At 34.3% G+C, this 22,453-nt stretch overlaps 4 protein-coding genes across 12 annotated transcripts; 1 reads left to right on the top strand and 3 right to left on the bottom strand.

The window, feature by feature from the left end:
• Positions 1 to 1,263: 1,263 nt before the first annotated feature.
• LOC106648307 (turripeptide Ici9.2) lies at positions 1,264 to 2,000 on the bottom strand. 2 transcript variants are annotated; one of them, XM_014365075.2, is made up of 3 exons: positions 1,794 to 2,000; positions 1,541 to 1,714; positions 1,264 to 1,458 (listed from the first exon to the last, which is right to left on the bottom strand). In XM_014365075.2, the coding sequence occupies exons 1-3, from the start codon at positions 1,828 to 1,830 to the stop codon at positions 1,418 to 1,420; spliced, it is 252 nt and encodes an 83-aa protein (XP_014220561.1). In that variant the 5' UTR covers positions 1,831 to 2,000; the 3' UTR covers positions 1,264 to 1,417. The 2 variants fall into 2 exon arrangements, with proteins under 2 accessions (XP_014220561.1, XP_014220562.1); XM_014365076.2 differs by having other exon boundaries at positions 1,267 to 1,455; positions 1,794 to 1,975.
• A 574-nt stretch (positions 2,001 to 2,574) lies between these two features.
• On the top strand, positions 2,575 to 6,342 carry LOC106648247 (trihydrophobin-like). 5 transcript variants are annotated; one of them, XM_014364985.2, is made up of 6 exons: positions 2,575 to 2,802; positions 3,052 to 3,080; positions 3,149 to 3,278; positions 3,381 to 3,622; positions 4,559 to 4,658; positions 4,822 to 6,342. In XM_014364985.2, the coding sequence occupies exons 1-6, from the start codon at positions 2,769 to 2,771 to the stop codon at positions 4,875 to 4,877; spliced, it is 591 nt and encodes a 196-aa protein (XP_014220471.1). In that variant the 5' UTR covers positions 2,575 to 2,768; the 3' UTR covers positions 4,878 to 6,342. The 5 variants fall into 5 exon arrangements, with proteins under 5 accessions (XP_014220471.1, XP_014220468.1, XP_014220466.1 ...); XM_014364982.2 differs by having other exon boundaries at positions 3,149 to 3,317; XM_014364980.2 differs by having other exon boundaries at positions 3,149 to 3,622; positions 4,559 to 4,649.
• Positions 6,343 to 9,246: 2,904 nt separating this feature from the next.
• Positions 9,247 to 12,127, bottom strand: LOC106648316. 2 transcript variants are annotated; one of them, XM_014365087.1, is made up of 6 exons: positions 12,056 to 12,127; positions 11,524 to 11,643; positions 9,814 to 9,904; positions 9,608 to 9,747; positions 9,398 to 9,530; positions 9,247 to 9,328 (listed from the first exon to the last, which is right to left on the bottom strand). In XM_014365087.1, exons 2-6 carry the CDS (start codon positions 11,550 to 11,552, stop codon positions 9,269 to 9,271), a joined length of 453 nt encoding a protein of 150 aa, XP_014220573.1. In that variant the 5' UTR covers positions 11,553 to 11,643; positions 12,056 to 12,127; the 3' UTR covers positions 9,247 to 9,268. The 2 variants fall into 2 exon arrangements, with proteins under 2 accessions (XP_014220573.1, XP_014220572.1); XM_014365086.1 differs by having other exon boundaries at positions 12,029 to 12,083.
• A 3,970-nt stretch (positions 12,128 to 16,097) lies between these two features.
• On the bottom strand, positions 16,098 to 21,910 carry LOC106648259. Of its 3 annotated transcripts, none has more exons than XM_023458608.1 (13): positions 21,475 to 21,910; positions 21,190 to 21,410; positions 20,750 to 20,879; positions 20,219 to 20,349; positions 20,013 to 20,147; positions 19,746 to 19,910; positions 19,248 to 19,336; positions 18,562 to 18,748; positions 18,266 to 18,488; positions 18,042 to 18,203; positions 17,617 to 17,771; positions 17,312 to 17,544; positions 16,098 to 17,244 (listed from the first exon to the last, which is right to left on the bottom strand). In XM_023458608.1, the coding sequence occupies exons 2-13, from the start codon at positions 21,245 to 21,247 to the stop codon at positions 16,798 to 16,800; spliced, it is 2,115 nt and encodes a 704-aa protein (XP_023314376.1). In that variant the 5' UTR covers positions 21,248 to 21,410; positions 21,475 to 21,910; the 3' UTR covers positions 16,098 to 16,797. The 3 variants fall into 3 exon arrangements, with proteins under 3 accessions (XP_023314376.1, XP_023314377.1, XP_023314378.1); XM_023458609.1 differs by lacking the exon at positions 21,475 to 21,910 and adding an exon at positions 21,010 to 21,096 and having other exon boundaries at positions 21,190 to 21,249; XM_023458610.1 differs by lacking the exons at positions 20,750 to 20,879; positions 21,190 to 21,410; positions 21,475 to 21,910 and adding an exon at positions 20,460 to 20,534.
• Between the last annotated feature and the right edge of the window lie 543 nt (positions 21,911 to 22,453).

Here is a 22,453-nt window from a genome sequence, read left to right as displayed (position 1 = left end):
ATGTTTCAGTATACTTAAATATATTTTAAAATCTAGTGAAAATTTCGAAATTAAAAGTCTATTGATAACGAATACAGCTAAAAATGAGCCATTTTCATTATTTGTTTTTCTTCTGAAAGAAAATTTAATTTTGTGCTACTCAATATCCTTGGTGATAGGGTTTGGCTTATCTTCGATGCACTGAACGTTAGAAATAAAAAATTCAATTTTTTCGTCCGTGCAAAATGACAACCATAAAAAGTAGAAACTTGAACATCTTCAACAGGTCATCAGCAACTATTCTACAATGAAAAAATTTTCGAGTGGCAGTAATCTTGTGTCATCACTGATGGCGTTATTGCGCGAACTTGTGAATGAAAGTTACCTTCATCGCGGAGTGAATTTCCCTCTGTCATCGAGTAACTGGCACTCAATAACGGATCGCGGTTATACGTTTGTCGAGTAGTATTCACTCGATACATGAAGCAGTTGTTATTTGATTATCAAAAATGTAAGTGCTATTCGTCAAATCGAACTGCCTCTTCTCGAATATTCAGTGATTTTAATTCAAACACCATCGAGTAACAGTAATTTGATGGCTTTAAAGAAGCAACTTGAAATTTGTGCGATCTAACGTAAAATTACGCAATCTGGTTACTTTTGTACAATAAGATACCGCATAATTCCCAGTTCAGTTTTGTCATTGATTAGACTACGAGCATTGGGTTGTTTTTTCAATTAATTAGACTTGTATACTTGAAGGTGTTCCTTGCGGTTCTTATTTAACTTTTCGCTCGTGATGTCCATATCAATCGATGCAGCTAGTATCTAAGCAAACGAGAAAACTCCGAAACGTTTTTATTTTTGAAGAAGGCTTTTTATCAGGTATCATTTAATTCGATTAATAATAAATCTAAAGCAATAAGACAGCCCTACACAAGGGTCTTCCTCCAGAAATTCTCGAAAATAATCGGGATTAACACGCTGCATTGAGCGTCAATATAATCTGCATTTTACTTATAATAAGCCAGTAAACTTTGCTCGGCTCGAAGCAGACCTCGAAGGCCAAGGTTAACCACTGCTTCTCATGTTTACAGAAGAAATAGATCGCATTGAGACTAAATGTTTTATTCATGCACTCTACTCGAGTATTTTTGAACGGTCGCTGCAACAGAATAATGGTGCGTTTGAACCAAGTTTCTCTTCGATTAGTTTAAATTTTTTATCAAACTTCATCAACTTGTACGAAACAAATGAGACAATATCGAGTATTTTTCAATATGATTTATTATATTTTGCATATTTTATCAATATATTTATACATTTTTAACCGTGCCAGCACTGACGTTAGTAGTTGTTAGGATTCGATAAATTGATCATTCGACTCGACACAAGTGCGCCAATTCCGTAATTCATGGTGGATTCTTCCATCGAATTTTTACGTCTTGCAAGGGCCATGATGCATGTGATGAATACCTGCTTGGAAAATGACGGAAAGAAAGATTTAATTTTTTTTTTACTTTTAATTCAATCGCACGGCCGGTACATCGATTATACTCACTGTATTTAACGCAATCGTTGGCACATCTAAGTGTGGCCAGATTCGGATATGTTACACCGTTGTTACCGCAAACCGGATCGTATTGATTCGTTCCTCGGCACATGCATCCTTCGGGCAAAACTTTTTTCGGATCCTCGACGTCTTCACGCGAAGCAGACACAGCTAACGTCAGTGCTGGATCATAAAAAATTCATTTTTTCGCTCGTCATCAAAGTAATAATAATAAAAAAATGTACTTCAAATATTCACTCACCTGCAATCACTACTAAACTCACAATCAGTTTTGACATGGTTACAAAAGAAATCGATTCTCAATGTTCACTTTAACGAAAACTTTTCACTACATTAACGTGTAACAACTGGAAGAACTCAAATAAACAAGACTCGCTGGTCTCCAGAATATTAGCTCTCGAAATATGATTCAAGAAGGCAAGCGCCGATCTTGGTGGGAGTCATTATAATTACCAATTCAGATGATCGCATTCGCCAACAGCATCGACTTGTGATACATGAGTATTATGCATTCGATTGCAGACATTTATAGGTGAAATCTGAAGGAAGTATTCTACATAGGCTTGCGGATCATATTAATGAGTATGACATGATATAAAAACAATTTTTAAAGGACAAATTTTGTCATGAGTTTACGTTCAAAAGACGTGGTATACACAGTTTGTATGCACAACTTCATAGGTAACAAATTTATTTCAGGAATTCCCACACTTAGTCATCGGGGATCGAATGCGTAGTCTATATAAATAAATAAAAACTCGACAAGTTTCGTTTTTAATTTTAATTTTTGAAACAGAGCAGCAGCAAGTTCAAAATTCAAACAACTAATAATAATAATAAGCTCTGATAAATATTTCGACATCATAAAAAGTGATGAGGCGTTTGATAAACGAAATTAAAACCAGTTTTTATTTCATTGATAAATATTACCTAATTCCATCATTAAACAATTATTAAACATTTTTCGTTGCCACTCTTTTTTTATTTTTTCATTAAAGCGCTTCTCTTGATTGATATTTTAATTAATATAATCGAAAGCAGTTGTAGGTTTTTACGTAAAGAGACAAGGACAGAAAACTATAAAAGCCATGCGCTTCTTCAGTTTCCTCTCAGTTGCTTTCCGCTCTCTTTGCAAATCGCCAATCTCCACAGAGTTACCGGATCAGTTTCATTGCGTATTTCGAGCAATTTCAAGTCTTCGGAATATTCAAGAAAAATGAGAAGCTCTGTAATTTGCTTTATATTTATAAGTGAGTGAATTACTTTTAAAAAAGTCCACACCTTATTTGTGTTAATTATTAATTGTTTTTCTGTAATAAATGATAATCAGTAGTAAATGCGGAGAAATGTATTTTTGGCGTGCATAGAGATCAAGTAGCAATATGGTTAAAAAAGTGAACAAATTACGCGTGATAAATTGTGCAAGACGATTTCAGAGTAGCTAAAAAGTAATTTACAAGTACCTTGGTAAATCATTTTTTTTTTTTTTTATGTTTCAGGTGTCGCCAGTGTCTGCCTAGCAAGACCGGTAAGTGTTCGTTTATTTACCTAAAGCATGCAAAACGAGTTAATGGTTTTTTTTTCCTTATTATAAAGCAAACAGACCTGTACTCGAACCAAGATGGCTTCGTCTTTCCGGGAGTAGCCGACAGACCGGATAAATTCCCATTAAATCCCCATAATCCAGGATGGCAAGATCCGGGTATCGGCGGAGGAAATAATGGAGGTGTGTGGCAACAACCAGGCTTCAATAGGCCAAACAATGGTGACTTGTGGCAACGACCAGGCAATGACTGGTTAACTAATGGTGACTTCTGGCTACAACCAGGTAACGGAGTCAACAACGGAGGATCATGGCAGCAGCCCGGAAACGGAGGCAATAATGGAGGATCGTGGCAGCAGCCAGGAAACGGAGGCAACAACGGAGGATCGTGGCAACCACCTACCACTAATAACGATTACTGGAGTACGAATACGACCCCGACAACAACTCAGGCCCCTGTGACCTCTGGTGCGGGTCAAAGTACAACGGATAGCCCCGCTTACACTAGATGTTTCAATAGCTGTCAGGTAGCTTTTTACTCTAGCCTTTCAATAATGATCCTAAAAAAGTGTACACATGAATTTACGCAACGCAAATGAACGTAACGACGTTTACAAACTGCTTATCTGCTGTTAAAAAAATGTTCACGTGAACATTATCATTTGGCTCAAAATAATACTTTATTTTTTTTTTTTTTGTATTATTCATTTAGACCACGTCCGAATATAATCCAATTTGTGGATCGGACAACGTAGTTTACAGTAACCCAGGGAAGTTCAACTGCGCTAACGCCTGTGGAAAAAGTAATCTATCTTTATTTATTTTTGATAATTGATTTAATTCGATAAAATTTGATTTTTACTTTGTTTTTTTTTCAGCGATCACTCAAGTGAAACGTGGACAATGCCCAACTACGAATTAAAGACGTTACCGATACAAGTAGTATTTCAGTACAGCTGTGTATATTTTATGATTTTTTACCTACATTACTGTTACCAATAACAGTATTCATAAAATTATAAGAAAAAATGAGTCATCATTCAATTCATGAATGTATGAAATTTATGTTTCGTATATTGATGATTGTGATAATAATTTAATAGCAAAATACTCATTGGTTGCAGCATTTTATAATAAACAATACTGAGAGTGATTAAAAATGTTACCAAATGACTAAAATACATAAAAAAAAATTGTTAATTTTTAAAATGTACCAATGTAGTGATTAAAATAAAAGAAGTTCCTTGAACGAATCTTATTGATAATCAAAATTATTTATAAAACAGCAGAATAAGCTATTTATATTATTGACATTTTTAAAATATTTTTACATTTTGTATCTACCCAATATCGACAAAATGTATCCTTCTTGAGGCCCGTGTTTTATTTTTTAATATAAAAATATACATCAAAACAGAAAGGTAAAGAGAAAAAAAATTTAAATGTGTTTTTAATATATGCAGGCTACTTCTGAATATAATCCGGTATGCGGCTCCGATGGTGTTGTTTATTCAAATCCAGGAAGATTGGGCTGTGCAAATACTTGCGGAAAACGTAAATATCGTAAGGATTTCGTTATTCAGGGTAAAATTCGTACATAAAATTCCAACTAAGCCTAAAAATATCTATAAATAATTCTTACACGAATTTAACCTCTGAATAGACCTTTGATAACGTAAAATTATTTATTCAATTAGAAAATAATATAAATGGTTTTTAATTGCAGAAGTTACAGTGGTACGATTTGGGCCATGTGATGTAAATGGAAGTGCTCGAGGATGAACAGATAGTATCAATATTTTTTGATTTTTATAAATTATTTACTTATGATATATTAAACCGCGAAATAAGCAAAATATTGAAAATGGAGGGTAATTTTAAATAAAATACTTCTCTAGCATGAGAAAGTTAAAAATACAAAAATATATAGGGATAGGAATTCGAGATTGCTTTTTCTGAAGGAAAATCTGTGCTGAGATCAAAATTAATTCATTCAATGAAAATTCTTCGAAAAATTATAGTAATACTTTCGTAAACTAAATCGAATGTGTGACTATATGTACGTGCATTCATTTAACTATCATCACGAAATCAACTACTCATCGAACCATTGTTAAAAATGACTACATTGATCAGGATTATTGATTAAATATTATAGTATTGCCAGGAGTCTGAATTTTTCCTACTTTTTTTATTCACGAGACAACTAATTAAACAAATTTGCTTACTTAAAAATTACCATAATACGCGAACTAGATCATGAATCTAGCATCGATATTAATGCGGTAAGATAAGACGCAGACAATCGTACCATCTACAAGAATTAAAAATACATTTTCAAAATAGATAAAAGTAAATCCGACAAAATTGATGATGCCCATCGCACTTACACTGAAATAAGTTTCAAAATTGAATGGAGTAGATGGTCCTATTCTTATTCCTAATGGTTGCATCGATTTTAACATTATAAACTGTAACATTTTCCGTGTCCTTGGTGAAAATCGATACCACTCACAATTGTAACTATACAATTACGTAAAAAAACATAATTGTTAACTGTAAAAATGGTTTCTAAATTCTTAAATTGGTCTTGTTTTACTTCGTACCATAAGTAATAGATACTTAAGTTACAATTATATAATTTTTGAGCCAAGACGCAAACTTCGACTGTAAATTCCATGATCATCAAGTAAATAAATAACATCATTAAAGCGAAATTTTTGTTACTTTTGAAATGAATGATCATCTGTATTAATGTTAAATTTTTCATTTTCAAAATTAATATTACTGATATGTAAAAAACTTTTTCTTTTGTAAAATCAATAGTACTGATATGTTTACCATGCCACCGGCCACAGTACGGCAAAATATTAAACATGCCACCCCCATCAAATACATAGTATTGTCAGAGATCTGAATAGATTTTGTTATGCTGTAAAACAAGTAAAAAAATTCTTTTGATAATTACCCCATAATAAAAAATACATTTTTAATGTGATAATGTAAAATATACTCAAGGCAATATTGATGCCGCTGAATAATGTTAGCCATGCATTTATTAACAGAATTAAGTTGATGATTTTTCACAAAGTTTTCTATTTCTTTAGAACTGAACATTTTTCCAAACCTGAATCTAATGTTTAAATAAATCAATCAAAAATCGTAAAAATCGATTTGATAAATAATTTTATACCTGATGTATTTCTATTTTCCAATATTATAATAAATACTCATACTATGAAAATAAACTGCCACAGTAAAAAACAATAGGTTAACGATTGTGAGAAATAATACATAAATAAATAGTATTTATTAATTACGTAAATGAAGTGTTGTTTTTCTTCCTAAAATGTTGAAGCACCAATGTTTTTTTGTACAAATTTTTCCCTAATACCATATTTATTAGTACTGGGATTAGAACAGGAAGCATGACATACGAAATGACGCAGAAGTCCTACAATCCTTGAAACATACCCCTGCGGAAATTTTTTTTTAAATAAAGTGCATAATAATGTTGTGAATTGTAATAAAAAGTAAAAAAGTCTAAAAAAATGTAAGATCACTAACGATTTCGGACATATGATACGTTTTTCTACACTTTTTTACTTTTCATTGCGGTTTATTACATTTGTTTACCTATAATTAGAGAGATGAAAATTCTATGCAAGTGATTTTCGTGAAAAAAGTGAACTCACTCTAATGCAGCAGAAAGCCTTATAACATCATCAAAAATGTACTGGGGAGTACTGAGATGACTGAATTTGGTTTATATACATTGGCTATTCCACAACAGGTGTTGCAGGCCCGAAAAATGAAGTTAAACTAACCACTTAATCTTCAAGAACACAATGAAAAACGAAAATTCTGAACCCCATAGCTCCCTAGGTCCAACCCTCATGGATCTACAGGGGCTCAAAATTGGATTTTTATGTTTTGAGGATATTCTGCTTGTTACTCTGCTTTTCTGAGGTGCATATGAAAAAAATTTTAAACCATGTTTTTTCATGTAAAATTTGATGTAGAATTCAAATCTGTACCCAGATGAGACATTCATAACCTCGAAACCCCTTAAAATTGAAAAAATAGTGTAAAAGACCATCAAAGTCAAAAAATAAATATGTTCGTATGTCTCAAATTGGCCCATATTGCAATATGTTTATCGATACACCAAATTAAAACTTCTGATAAAGTTTTGTAACTGACAAGGAGACCACCCCAGCTCCGGCTCATGGATTTGCTCCAAAATTTTTTTGGGGTCTCCTGGTACCCAATACTGAAACTTCCTGTGCTTAGTTTGATCTCATGGGCCTTAGGTCCCAATTTTTTGAAGATTTTCCACATTATTAAAAAATCTTTCTTATTTTTTATATCGCTATAAAAGTACTTAAACGAAAAAATGCAATGATTAAAATTTTTAAAATTTTTCAAAGAATCTGCTTGAATTTTTTCAGAATTTTTGGGACCATCTATCACTCTCTTTAAGAAGTCCTAAAATCTATAAAAAAAAGGGTCAAATTTTGGCCTCTTGAATAAAGTGATAGATGGTCCCAAAAATTCTGAAAAAATTCAAGCAGATTCTTTGAAGAATTTCAAAACTTTTTATCGTTGCATTTTTTCGTTCAAGTACTTCTGTATCGATATAGAAAATAACAAAGATTTTTTCATAATATGAAAAATCCTCAAAAAATGGGCCCTAAGGCCCATGAGATCAAAATAAGCACAGGGTGCTTCAGTAGTGGGTACTAGGAGACCCCAAAAAAATTTTGGCGCAAATCCATGACCCGGAGCTGGGGTGGTCTCCTTGTGAGTTTCGATTACAGATGATTTTGTAGCTTTCGAAGGCCCAAAAAACATGGTTTTTTCCTCATTTTCCATGTTTTTGGCTCTTCGCAAGCTACAAAATGATTTGTAATGCATCTCAGTGCAAAATCAAAATTTTGGAATTTCGAAAAATGCAATGGAAAGGGACAGAAAAATCCTATTCAAAAATGCAATAAATTTTTTTTTGAGTTTAAGGTGTATGTGTCCCCTTAACACCTAAAATTGCAATTTTGCACATAAATGTTTGATGGCTTGAAAACCATAGATAAAGTTAATGTTTTTTCTCGAAAATTCATACACGGGGGTTTTTGGGTGTGCTCTTTCAGAATCTACTACTACTTTTGCAAAATATTAACAAAATCATTGTTTATTATGCAAATGAAAATAAAAAAACGTGATTTTTCGACTCGAAAACTTTTTTAAAAGTCGATTTTCGACCTCTTCCTGCTATCGGAGGGCTCTGGAAATCCCAATAGTCGTGCAATTTTGCTATAAACCTTCGAGAAAAACATAATCAGGATTTTCATCCAGCCCCTTTGCTTTTAAATTGGCGGATTTGGACCATATGCAGCTTTATCAAACTTCATCAATTTTTTACTCGACAACCGTAAGCTTGACGAAAAATTTTTATAGAACAAAAAGTGTTTGTAATCATTTTAAGAATAAGTGTGAATTTTTTTCAGAATTTTTGGATAACTTTAAGAATCAGATCTGATGTAAGTTCTGATGTCGATTATCGTATGGAAATTCTGATATAAGATCTATCATAAGATCTGATGGGCATTCACCAGAACTTATATCAGATCTGATATACTATTTTTACCTGGGATGAGATTTTCTTTCAGGAAATAAAAATGTTGTTATTTTATCCCTTCCCTTTTTTTCTCTTCGAGAGAGTTTTACTGACGGAACAAATAATTAATATAGCATAGAAGTTTGTACTATGATCACTCTTAATAAACATTTAATTTCTAAAATTATAGAAAATCCTTCCAAAATATTTTGTATATTATTGATAATTTTATTTATACCAAATCAATATGAAAACTATTTGATAATATTATGTACTTATTCTGTATTTGCACTTTACCAAGTAATGAAAATAACAAAATACAATGAGATCAAGAATTTTTTCCACTCCTAACACATTCAAATATTATATTAATAGAATTCGTGCATATAGAGAAGAGTGGGGTCATTTTGTATAGAATTTAAGTTGGCAAAACGGTATATTTTTATTCGTCAATGACTTGAACGAGTATTGCACATAAACAGTATACTAAATAGTGTATCGTCTGGTTATAATACGTTATTCCTGTTCCTTTAATTAGTAAAATTTCATTTGCCTTATTTTATTCCAGTGTAAGAATTGATATTAATGCAGTTAGATACGATGCAGATAAACGCACGATCTGTAACAATTCGAAAATAGTATTTCAGAAAGCATTTGAAATCCTTAATGCTTTCTTAATCAAATTTACATTTCCATAAGTTTCGAAATTGAATGGAAGAGATGGTCCACACTTTATACCAGAAGGTTCCATAGATATAGACATCATAAGTTGTAAATTTTTCCTCATTTTCGGGGCAAGTCTGTACCAGCCACAATCATAACTACAAGAATGCACAAAAATACGATTTTAGAAAAAAGTACTTGTTTATACAGTGAATATCCTTATGATGACTCCTACCACGAAATAAAAATATTGTAGTTGCAATCATACAATTTTTGGGATAAAATGCATACTCCAAATGTAAATTCAAAAGTCATAACGTAAACAAATGCCATCATGATTGCAAAATTTGTATCATTATTGAAGTGGATGACCATCTGTTTGAAAATATATAATTTTCACTTTTTATATGTATTATAGTATATCTTACGTATTAAGTTTACCATGCAACCTGCAACACTACTGCACACCATTAAACTAAACATAACACTTAAATAAATTGGATTGGCCATTGCTTGAATACTATTTGTTATGCTAAAATTAAAACAATTTAAATATTATTCAATTCTAATAAGGATTTATATTAAGGGGTATATAGTCCAGTGAAAACTTACATGAAATTGCATTTTTTTGGGGAAAGATGAAACCTAGTCTACTTTATGTTTTTGGGTGCGCTGAATTCATTGCCGATGTTATTTTTTACCTAAAACATCAGCGTCAGGGTGAAAATCGAGGGTGAAAGAGTTTTTCGCTGATATCTCGCGAACGAAGCAAGGTACAGAAAAACTAATTGCACCAATCGATTCCTCGTGAAATTTTACATCGAAATACACTTTGAACTTTTCAAGTGTCAGTGCAAAATTGTTCACAATATTGAAAAATTAGTTTACAGCGGTCGGCGGTAGTGGGGGCCGGCAGCGAAGGGGAAGCGACATATCGCCGTTGCTTACGAGTAAAAACACAGTGAAAAACGCTACGAAAAAAAACATACTGATAAAATGCCCCGAAAAAAAACACAGCTCATTGAATGCTGTGAAAAAAAACACACCTCATCGGAGCGCCACGAAAAAAAACACACCTCATTGAATGCCATGAAAAAAAACACAGCACATTGGATACCGTGAAAAAAAACACATCTCATTGGATGCCGCGAAAAAAAACACAGCAGAATAAAAACGCAACAAAATTCGATTCGGTGTGTTTTTTTTTCGCGGCATCCAGTGAGCTGTGTTTTTTTTCGCGGCATCTAATGAGCTGTGTTTTTTTCGCGGCATCCAATGTGCTGTGTTTTTTTTCATGGCATTCTATGAGGTGTGTTTTTTTTCGCAGCGCTCCGAAGAGGTGTGTTTTTTTTCGCAGCGCTCCGATGAGGTGTGTTTTTTTTCGCAGCGTTCCAAAGAGGTGTGTTTTTTTTCATGGTATCCAAAGAGGTGTGTTTTTTTCACGGCGCTTCGATGATGTGTGTTTTTACTCGTAAGCAACGGCGATATATAGATATACTAGCGCGGCGCCGCTGGCCCCCACTACCGCCGACCGCTGTAAACTAATTTTTCAATATTGTGAACAATTTTGCACTGACACTTGAAAAGTTCAAAGTGTATTTCGATGTAAAATTTCACGAGGAATCGATTGGTGCAATTATTTTTTCTGTACCTTGCTTCGTTCGCGAAATATCAGCGAAAAACTCTTTCACCCTCGATTTTCACCCTGACGCTGATGTTTTAGGTAAAAAATAACATCGGCAATGAATTCAGCGCACCCAAAAACATAAAGTAGACTAGGTTTCATCTATCCCCAAAAAATGCAATTTCATGTAAGTTTTCACTGGACTATATAGGGGTCTTAAAATAAAATAAAGGATTCTTCTTCTTTTATGATGCCTTTTTTAGATTTTCAAAATTGCTAAGTTTTTCCTGAGATGCAGACGTTTCCATTCGCCGTTTTGATATTGTTTGCATGTTAAAATTTCGATGAAACGTTTTATGTTTCCTCTTTTACGTTTTTTGGCGTTTAATATATTTTTTATAAAATGCCTTTAACTGTCTTTATATTCAAAATGAATCAATCAATTATATCTTTCAGATAAAAACTTTTTAAAAATTAAACTTTGTCGTTTATTATATTTTTATTTATGTAACGTTGGTGTACTTTACTTTAGACAGAATTGATGTCGTTGGACCATAAGGCAAATACGTTGATAAACTGAATCGTGATTACGAACATTTAGAAGCTCTTGAACGCTTTGCGAGATAAACAATTGATGTAACTGGAAACTACAAATGAAAAATATAGTTTAATAAATTATAAAATACAATATTAAATAATAATTTAAGACCTCAAATACTCCAATTTTCCAATATTATAATAAATAGTCATGATATGATAGTAAACTACCACAGAGAAAAATAATAGATCAAAACAGGCGAGAAAATATGTATAAATGAATACGTAAATAAAGTTTTTTTTTTCGTCAATTGCAAGTAAGAAGTGAAAAAACAATTTTTTTTCATATTTTTGGTTCCTTAATATGATATTTGCCAGTGTTGGAATTATAACAGGCAGCAGAATATATAAAAACATGAAGATATTGCACAGTCCTTGAAAAATGTTTAAATTAATTATACAAATTTTAAATTATTTCTTATAACTTAGATTTACCTATAATTATTAGACTGATTTGATTACCCGTATTTAAATATCTTTTTAAAAAAACTTTCTCTTGTGAAGAAGAGTATATCCAATCAATTGAGTATTCTTGTACATCGTTTCGTAGCTAAAGTATAATTATGATTAATTTGTGGGTTTAAGTAGAGTTGCTGATAGATAATAAAATTAATAAGTGTTGTTACAAGTATAATGTTTTTTTGGTTTATCAAAACGACATAAATTATAACTAGAAGATATATGATAAATGTTATTTGAAAACTGCACTGAGCTATCTTGGTCAAATCCGCATTTTCACATTGTACTTCAAGAATGATATTAGTTACCTGTAATAAAATTTTGTAATCATTTTAATACTGAATATTAATTTTTTTCAAACGTCATAGTTTAAATAATTAGAGATTATTTTACTGCTGATATAAGAGCTAAAATATTGAGAAATATTTGTATTATCGGGACACCATATTTTTTTATACCATTCCAGTATGGCCAGATGAATGTTATTTTAAGGGATAATACATGCCAATGGAAATCTTTGAAAAATGTCTTAAGTAGGACATTATTTGTTTCCTCAATAGACATTTTAAATTTTTTTTTAATCTTATTGTTACGTTAATGTTCAAATTTTATTTTACTCGATCTATCAACAAGTAATTTCGGGATACACAAAAAGTATATAAGAATAAACTCATACTTGCGAATAGAAAAAAGTTATAAGTGTAAACTTGTAGACTCAACTAAATTATTCATAAGTATTGCAACGTGATATAGATTGTGCATGAATGCATTAAGTTTTTAATGCATTCAGCATTAAGCATTTAAATGAAAGTATTTTATGCAATAGTATGACGAAATAGTTATTTATGTAACAAGTGCCCAAAAGGCGTTTTTGGGCACGAGTGTGCGGAAAAAGACACGAGTGCCGGCTATGCCGGCACCAGTGGGTGTTTTTTGCGCACACTGTGCGCAAAAAGCTGGGCACGTGTTGCATACAAAATTTTATGCAATAGGAGACGAAAAATACGCTCATTTAAATGAGGCGTTTTACCGCACACCCGTGTCCAAAATGATGCATTTTACCGCACACAAGTGTCCAAAAACGCTTTTTGCGCACTAAAAAATGTGCGAAAAAAGACATTTTTCGTCATACTGTTGCATAAAGGATATTTTTTAAAATAGACCCGTAGAAAACAACGAAACAAATGTTTCTAAAAATGCCTCTAATAATATATTAAGTTTTTTTAAATCTCTTAAAACAAGTTTACAACTTTTATGGTATGGTAATGGTGAAAATCTGTCTATTTCAAACTCTATGGGTATATAAGAAAGTTATCTTATAAAATGTTCTTACATATAAACGATTATCTTCGTTTATTATAGCAATGTACATAATTTGCAAGAGGTATGTTAAAAATATTTTTTGAAAAAAACATTCAGCTATTATATTTAAATCCACTTTCTTTTTCCAATTCCAGAAAAATACACATTATCTGTAAAAATGGTCCTTTTTAATATAGCTAATACGTAATTAAACAATGTAAAAATAATCAGAGCTTAATTTTACCGCTGATACGTAAGATATTAAATTAAGTATTATCCTTAATGCTGGAATACCTTTTTTTTCATACCCCTCCAGAAGGGCCACATAAAAGATAATTTAAAAAAAATATATGCCAGAACAATTGGTTATACAAATATTTCAGTTTTATTTTTTTAGTTTTTTTATTTGTCCTTAAGTAAATCAGAAAAAGTTTGTTGTTTTTGAATGTATACATTTTATTATTCATTTTTGTAACAATCGAAAGGGCAGCGTAACTAAAATATGTGAAAGTATCTGATTCTGATCCATTGCAAGCGTATAAATATATATGGGTCAGATTCAGAATTTTTCAAATAAACCTGCGGGCGAGGTTCACGGATTTTCCTGAAATTTTGGTATGTTATAGTACATGATAAAAAAGTGCCAAAACCAAAATTTTGGACCCCCTCCCCCCTCCTACCCCCCTCCTCCCCTATAGACGTCCATTTTCTATCTATATTTTTTCTGAAGGCCTGAAGCTATTAAAAAATCTGAAAAAATTCATGAAGGTACTTTTCAACAATCCAAACAATCTTGAATTTTTTCAGATTTTTCGAGTGCTTCAGGCCTTCAGAAAAAATCATTGAAAATTTAAATTATTTTATTTTCGGTGAAATGGTTCGATGTACCAGACCGGAGTATTTTTTTCTGAATTCTGACGTCAAAAAACGATTCCTTGAATTTTTTCAGAATTTTTCATTCATGTCCATTCAGCCTAGAGCTGAAAAACCGCTTTTTTTCACGAAAATAATTTTTTTAAGGCGCTACGGAGCCTCAAAAAATCTGGAAAAATTTTTTTCTCATTTTGTTCATCAAAATACATAATCTCAAATTTTTTCAGATTTTTTAATTGAAGGCGATAGCGTCTGGAGCCGAAAAACGTTATTTTTAACAAAAAAGGTTCCTGGAACCCGATGGTTCCGGTAAAAAAATTTGAAAAAAATTTTTTTGAATTCCTTGTCAAATTTTAATAAATTTTGACCGTCGCAAAATTTCGATTGGAGCTTCCTAGCTCATTCTAGAGCATAACAAAGATTAATGCGAAATTCTGAAGACATCTGAAAAAAATTTAAATGTGATGAATGTCTTCAGAATTTCGCATTAATCTTTGTTATGCTCTAGAATAAGCTAGGAAGCTCCAATCGAAATTTTGCGACGGTCAAAATTTATTAAAATTTGACAAGGAATTCAAAAAAATTTTTTTCAAATTTTTTTACCGGAACCATCGGGTTCCAGGAACCTTTTTTGTTAAAAATAACGTTTTTCGGTTCCAGGCGCTATCGCCTTCAATTAAAAAATCTGAAAAAATTTGAGATTATGTATTTTGATGAACAAAATGAGAAAAAAATTTTTCCAGATTTTTTGAGTCTCCGTAGCGCCTTAAAAAAATTATTTTCGTGAAAAAAAGCGGTTTTTCAGCTCTAGGCTGAATGGACATGAATGAAAAATTCTGAAAAAATTCAAGGAAACGTTTTTTGACGTCAGAATTCAGAAAAAAATACTCCGGTCTGGTACATCGAACCATTTCACCGAAAATAAAATAATTTAAATTTTTAATGATTTTTTCTGAAGGCCTGAAGCACTCGAAAAATCTGAAAAAACTCAAAATTGTTTGGATTGTTGAAAAGTACCTTCATGAATTTTTTAAGATTTTTTAATAGCTTCAGGCCTTCAGAAAAAATATAGATAGAAAATGGACGTCTATAGGGGAGGAGGGGGGTAGGAGGGGGGAAGGGGTCCAAAATTTTGGTTTTGGCACTTTTTTATCATGTACTATAACATACCAAAATTTAAGGAAAATCCGTGAATCTCGCCCGCAGGTTTATTTGAAAAATTCTGAATCTGACCCATATGCTAGTATATAGACTCGTGAAACATATTTTTTTAATCAATGAATATAGTCATCGAAAATAAAATATTTAAAAAATAACAGCTCACGGCATTATTATACATAATAAAATATTTTACAAAAGTGTAAGTCCACTTGCGAGGGTGAAAAATTGATCTACTAAAATTTGAAACAAAATTTTAATAAAACAAATAAATTTATGAGAAATTTTCTTCAAATGAATATATTATTGAATATAATATCACAAAAATTTGTCAATAAGAAGAGGTTGGATGTATAAGTTCTATCCCTATAAAAACACCTATAAAATATTCACAAGTACGTATTATTGTGTACTGTATTTGTGTACATATTTTCGTAATAGAATCACATAGACGTAAGTTGAATTTTGAAATATTGTGAAAATCCATAATGTACAATACACATTTGTTACAAAAATCAATATTAATACAAGTGGTGAATTACTACGAAGCTAGTACGACAAAGTTGGAGTTATAAAGAAAAAATATGCCCAATTAATAATTTATTGCAAAAAAAACTTATACTATAAAATGTTATCTACATATAAAAATTAGAATTTTTAATAATAAGAATGAAAATAATGAAACTTTTCTAATATTAAGGGGAGGCTCTCATGAGACTCGATCAAAAAATCGAATTTTTTTGCTTACTCAGTTAGCAAATGACTTAATAATTAATTTTTACAATTCAAGGCAAAAGTAGAATTAGTTTCATGATTTAGAATATAATTCCCCCGTGACCATAGGTCAATCTGATCATTTATCAATTTTATAATTGGTCTATCCACTTTTGAAATCTAAACACGATGACTTATTTTTAAATTATCAAATAATACAGTGGATTGGATAGTTGAGTTCATAAGAGTCATCGGGTGAGCCTGATGACTAGCTGTAGTATACAAGTATAAAAAATAATATTTTCAATGTTGCGGAGTGATATCTTAATCTTAAGAAGCCCAGTTTGATCAACAAACACGTGTAATAACTGGTAATTTCAGTTTAAGTTTATTTATACAATTTTACATTCACAATGAATGGCAGTTTGACGACATCTTAAAATATGTCTGGTCAATTGTAAATAAAAAATATCTTAATTAAATCAGACCGAATGAACGCTTTTGTAATGTTAGGTCAGTCTGTAAACTAGGACTGATATATTATAAACAAACAGTAACTCGGTTCGATCGAAGGAGCTTAAAGCACTAACGCCCCAATTTAAATTACATCAAAACCGAGCGTTTTTAAGTTGGTTCGAGGAGTCAAAATGTATACATTTATTTTCTATTCACAGTTATTAATTAAAAATTATCCCAATTCAACTGAGTGTCGAACTTGGATTATCAGCCCAGCGCACTCTTCTTCCAATCTCGAAATTTCCGCCGTGCACCCCGTACAAATGACGGGCTAGAATATCGGCTCGGTCCTCCTCGGCCCTGATGGCCATAGATCGGTAGGCTCTGACCGATAGTAAACAAGCGGCAAGAAGTATTATCTGAATGATCAAGAGGAATATCAGCAAAAAGAGCGCCAAGCTCGGGTCCATGCAAAATTTGTCGTGTAAAAGGATGGTGTCGTCCTTGGAGCGCAGTGGATTCGGGTACACTTCTTCGTTTTCCGATCCCTTAACTATCACGGAGGCTTCGAGCGCAAGCTTATCGACTGACGTAGATTTTTCTTTTGCTATTTGGGTGACGTTGGCTGACTGCTCTTCGATCGAACGCTTTTTGCGACCAAAAGAGCTCACGTTACCTTTGCACAGTGCCTGTAGGCACGTTAATAAACCATTTAAAATCAACGTGTCAAATTTTGTCGCTGACGCATTTACTTACCGGCTCGCAAGTGTCGATGCAAAACGTTACAACGCCGTTAAATTTAACGTGTTGGCTGTTAGGGAACTTGAAAGCGCTAAATTCGGCCAGGAGCGTTCGATTGTTGGACGGGTCTCTGGTCAGTGCTGGAAATACGTTCGTCACTGGACATCCGAGCTCGTCCAACAGCAGAAGCGAAGAGTCACCGGTATTGGTGCTCGCTATCAGATGACCTGCCATTATGTCGAAGGGTCCTGAAAATCGATATTCATTAAATGAGCTGTAGCTGAGTAATCATGGCCAGGTTTCAAAGCACGTTTCAGTACCGTCGTTAGGTTTTATCTGAATTTTGAGAAGTAATTTCTGGCCGAGGTGAGTAACATTGGCTCGGTTGTGCGATAGATCCAGGATGCTCATAGTAACCAGTGGAGCATCCGACGATTTGTTTCTGATAGTAGAAACGATTGATGGCAATCCTGCACTGTTATTACACGTTTTGTTAGTAATTTTTTACGTCATGATACATTTTTATGTGATTGGCATGTAATAAAATACATAGATGGGAAAAAATTTGGATTCAATTGGTGACCCTTTATACGCAAATAAATTGTATCTTCATGGCGTGAACAATTAAAAGCCCCTCAGTGAATATAAGTTTGCGATCGCTATGGTTTGAAAATCTACCTCAAATCTTAACTTGATCACGAATTGAGCTCCAAATGTTTTCATGTAGGTACTGAACAATTATTACTTGGAATTAACAAAAGTGAAGCCAGAATTAACGGTGATATTGCGTGGCGTGGGTAACGCAGCCTTGTCCAAAGAGCATCCAACTCTGATGGCTTGATCTCCCAATCGTTGAATTATTGGATTAAACTGAATGATTACCGTTGACCAGATGACGGACGAGGTGCTGCAAACATAATTTTGAAAACTACTGCACGACGCATGAAATCGATTTTTCCTCGAGCTTACCGATTTTCTTGATTCATCGACATGACCGGCAAGAGACCGCAGCTGGCCTCCTTCTTTTCCGTGTCCCTCGTATCGGGCATCGGTAAAACCAACCGCGTCAATTTTTCGCTCTGGCCCGTGACCCCGCACGTGTCGCTGTAGCCGCTCGCGTACATTCGGCCTGCGAAGGGTTCGGCCGTTTTCAATTCGACCGTCAGCGACGAGTTGGTGCATTCAACGGTAACTACAAGGCAAAGGCAAAGAGTCGACTTTTTCCTCGAATCAAGAGCCGTGTGCAAAGTAAAATACAATCATACCATCGATGCAGGGCTCGCGTTCTTTATAAAAAGCGCGAGCTGTGTGGGTGAGCACGCTGACCCCGGCACCAATGGTATCCTCCGAGTGCAGGTAGCAGGTCGGTAAATTTGTACTCTCGGCTGCGAACTCGATGGTATAAGCTCGGCAGATGAAACCGTCGCTGCTGGCGTCGCATCTTTTTTCGCACTGTAACACCCGCGCGTTGCAGTCAGAGAGCATCCAATTATTGATCCACAATTCAGGTCCATTGCACAACAAATGGAATATGCATAGTTGAATGGTATTTCGAGCTTGCGCGTGCGAAGCGTGTATGTATAGAGGGTAAAGGTTTCCAATTAATACGCGTGTCCTCGTTAATGAGTATCGGCATTAAATATTCGACGAAATATTTTGATTCATAATATCATGTTTACATTTTATTCAAGTTTTATTTTTCTTTCATATACGCGTTCATCGAATGTATGAATACATGTTTGTAGTGTTTCAATCAGATTTTTCTAAAATACAGGCAAAAATACTACAATCTTATAAAAGTCAGCTGTTCATTTTAGCTTGCATTAAAAATTATATGAGGAAATATCAACGGAAATGCCGGTATAAAAGTATTCCGAATTATGCTTGATTTAAAAGTTGCAAGTTCAAATAGCACATATTGAGATAAAATTTGTTACAAAGATGTGTTTACCTGCTTGGGGCTCAAGCCTGTCACAGCAAAATCTGAGTAAGGCATCGAGACATTGCGATACTCCGCATACGAACAGTAGTCTGTTCTCGCTAAAAAAATTGAATAAATTATTATTTCGACGACATGGGTGTTCTAGCACTTTGGGTCCAAAATCTGGATTAGACTTTTTCAATAGATTAAAATGCACGCTTCCCTTTCAAATTTTGGGTAATTTGACTGCAAAGCTCGGAAAATTAACTTGGATCGTTGAATAGCTGCTTGGAAAGCAGTATATCTCATTGTCCAAACTTGCAAAGAAAGTGGCGTTTTTTATGTATCTGTTCATGTCGAAAAAAAAACTGTTTACGGCAACAGAAAAAAACGACGTTTTGGTAAAAAATTGGTGGATATGTAGCTGCGTATCTCTATTAGTAGTTTTAATTGGACTCACGTTGTATGTGCTAGAACCCTCTTAACAAACGATATATTGCATATACAGCTTATAATATAATGGCTCACCTAAATCATGGCACTGGTTTTCCAAATATTCATCCCTGTACATGGAAGTTCTGTAGGCTTGGGGCTTTGTTCCTCGATCGATCGTCAACAACGTACAGCTTCCGTAACTGTCTTCGATTTTCACGGGCTCGCTGGCGCGAAACTGAGCTGACTTGCATTTCTTACCTTTACATACAACAAAAATGATGGACAATAAAGAAAGTAATTCTCAAGCTATATCGATACTTTGAAATTATTAGCTATGTGCTCAACACATTTAAAAATTACCTTTTTCAAAGCATCTCTCGTAACATTCGGTTCTACTGATAACGTCGGATTGCAGCTGAGCCGATGAATCCAATAATTCGGATCCTAGATATCTCTCCACGTGCCATAATCGCGTTTTTAAACAATTCGGAGGAACTATAACATGTCATTCGTTCTTGCATTTATTATAAATTCTCGATTGATTTAAAAAAATGTCCCATATATACCTTCGAGGCATATTTCATGGAAAAATGTGACGTTCGGTTCGTTAACTAGCTCGTCTCCGTCGGGTAAGAGGGCCATGCAGGAGCTACCTTCGAGATCGATTATAAAAGCCTCGCAGCTAATATTTTTACATCTGCAAGAATAAGAAGAAAAGAAGAAGAAGAAGAAATAATATTTGCAGCAGCGCGTTTGTATATCTATGTGGATAGCTCGCGTGCCTTAAGGTTGTCACATATTATATACCTGAATAATTGCGCTACATAGCCTCGCTTATTGACACGTTGTCGCATATAGTTTCTCATTATGACGTTTCGCGTATGCATTGATGATTTTTTTGTTCGCGAGACATGATTTATCATCTAACCTCAGCGAAATACATAAAAGACAAATACAATAACGAGATTTCATGGTAAAAAAGCGAATGGCAATTTAATTTACACGTTTTGGAGTTTTTTTTCTCGATCGTTTACATATCGCACGCGATCTTTCGAGCTCAATGTATAAGCTAATATACGAGGCACACAGCGACTCACTTTTCGAAGCACGTGCTCGTCAGGCCATGCGAATCGACGCCGGTATGAAGGAGCTTCAAGGACCTGAAAAAGTCCGGCCTCATGCCTCGTATCTTTTCCCAGGCGGTGCTCTTGCATCTCGGCGTTTGTCCTGAAAAGGTGTTTGCATACATTTATTTTCCATTTTTGTTCTTGAAAATATGAAATCGTGACATTGAAGCTAAAAAAAAAAAAAAAAGAAGAGAAATCCGCCACCGAACACGTTATGTATAATGTCATACGTGTATCAGCTACTTTGTTTTTCTCGCCGCTTTTATGACTTTAAAGGTTTTACAAATAAATATTCGCATTATCACGACTCTCAACATCTGAAAAAATACAATATATACTTGCTCGCACGTTCATGACACGAAGCAAGAACAATAATAATAGTGCCAAGAAGAGTGAAAAAAAATCATCACCTGCGATGCAAGCGAACAAAATTGCCGCGGTTAGCGCGAAAATCGCTCGGCAACTCATCCTCTGCGGCGCGGGGGCGCTCAATTTTCCTGTCTCATCGGGCGATCTCTCCTTAACGACCCTCGGCTGATAAATCGACGAATTCCACTTGGCGTGTCATTCCTCGACTTCTTTTTCCGACTCGATTGCGGCGTGTAATCAGTTACGTAATGAACTCAGCTTCCTAAGAAAAATCGGTGTTGTACGCGCTTACGAAAAAAAAAAACAATGAGGAAAATATTCCAAACTTGGCAGGCTATTGCTGCATCACACGCGTTTACGAATGTGAGCCAGTTGAGTTGACACTACGATAGAGCACACTGAATTTAGTGAGATAATCTTCACCACGTTGGATAATACGACGATTACGAAGATATCACTTGTGAATTATGGCATACCAACGAGATTTATTAATACTCGAACGCGGAAAAAACAACGAGACACTAGTTGATTCGCCGCGAAACTAAAAGTGCGGTTCAGGTAATGACCCGCTTGGATATTATTACGTGTGAGACTGTGTATGTGTGTGTGCACTTACGCGCGTCAGCGCAACGACTGACTGACACACTGTAGTTCATCCATTCGCGCTCGTATATATTACACTTATATATAGTATATAGATATAGGCAGTAGTAGTAGTAGACGAGCAAAAGCAAAAGTGGCCGATGCACTGCACAGGTGCATTGTCAAAAGGCAATCTGACACATGGTGTAGGCCGGAGCTACGCGGCGCTTCCGTCCCCTTCCCACCGCAGGCCTGTGCGAGCCAGGTAATGATGTGTGCTACCACCGATCTCTGCCTCGTGATAATGGCCCTCGTTTATAGCGATTTAGTTTACTCTATATAGCCGCCTAGAGCAGAGGAGCGAGCGTGAATTTTTACGGAACTACGGCTAAGGGCACGCGTGACCCTATGGGGGATTCCTCGGGACAAGGAGTCGACGATCCCGCACGTCTTTAGCGTCTTGCGTATGCTATATTTAACGCATTGAGGCGCGAGGATCTTCACTCGACCAAATTCAAATCAGAGAGCAGCGATCGTTGCAACTTTCGACGAACAAAAAATCGTTCAAACATCGAAACGAACAAAAAGTTAGCTCATATTCGCGTCGCGTGGCATCATCATCGCCTTCGGGTGATAACGCAAACTACAAAGGCGCGTGCTCGAAACGATTCATGCGTGACACAGATCCATCCATTGCGCACGACTGTATAGAAATATACATAC

The sequence above is a fragment of the Trichogramma pretiosum genome, unplaced genomic scaffold (assembly GCF_000599845.2).
Source record: "Trichogramma pretiosum strain Unisexual culture from Peru unplaced genomic scaffold, Tpre_2.0 scaffold24, whole genome shotgun sequence".
NCBI classification, from domain to species: domain Eukaryota; kingdom Metazoa; phylum Arthropoda; class Insecta; order Hymenoptera; family Trichogrammatidae; genus Trichogramma; species Trichogramma pretiosum.
The sequence above is the reverse complement of the archived record's forward strand: the minus strand, read 5'-3'. Positions and strand labels throughout refer to the sequence as shown.

Bases quoted from the DNA above. Each gene is read 5' to 3' on its own strand.
- LOC106648307 (XM_014365075.2), bottom strand. From the start codon at position 1,830: ATGTCAAAACTGATTGTGAGTTTAGTAGTGATTGCAG. The intron at 1,715-1,793 runs GTGAGTGAATAT...TTTATGATCCAG, and splicing joins GAGTTTAGTAGTGATTGCAG to CACTGACGTTAGCTGTGTCT. The intron at 1,459-1,540 runs GTGAGTATAATC...TCATTTTCCAAG, and splicing joins CAACGATTGCGTTAAATACA to CAGGTATTCATCACATGCAT.
- LOC106648247 (XM_014364979.2), top strand. From the start codon at position 2,769: ATGAGAAGCTCTGTAATTTGCTTTATATTTATAA. The intron at 2,803-3,051 runs GTGAGTGAATTA...TTTATGTTTCAG, and splicing joins AATTTGCTTTATATTTATAA to GTGTCGCCAGTGTCTGCCTA. The intron at 4,659-4,821 runs GTAAGGATTTCG...TTTTAATTGCAG, and splicing joins TTGCGGAAAACGTAAATATC to AAGTTACAGTGGTACGATTT.
- LOC106648316 (XM_014365087.1), bottom strand. From the start codon at position 11,552: ATGGTCCAACGACATCAATTCTGTCTAAA. The intron at 9,905-11,523 runs GTAAAGTACACC...TTTTAATTTTAG, and splicing joins CGACATCAATTCTGTCTAAA to CATAACAAATAGTATTCAAG. The intron at 9,329-9,397 runs GTAAATTTGATT...GAATTGTTACAG, and splicing joins ATTTCGAAACTTATGGAAAT to ATCGTGCGTTTATCTGCATC.
- LOC106648259 (XM_023458608.1), bottom strand. From the start codon at position 21,247: ATGAGTTGCCGAGCGATTTTCGCGCTAACCGCGGCAATTTTGTTCGCT. The intron at 18,489-18,561 runs GTATGATTGTAT...TTTGCCTTGTAG, and splicing joins ACGCGAGCCCTGCATCGATG to TTACCGTTGAATGCACCAAC. The intron at 17,545-17,616 runs GTACTGAAACGT...ATCGATTTTCAG, and splicing joins TCAGATAAAACCTAACGACG to GACCCTTCGACATAATGGCA.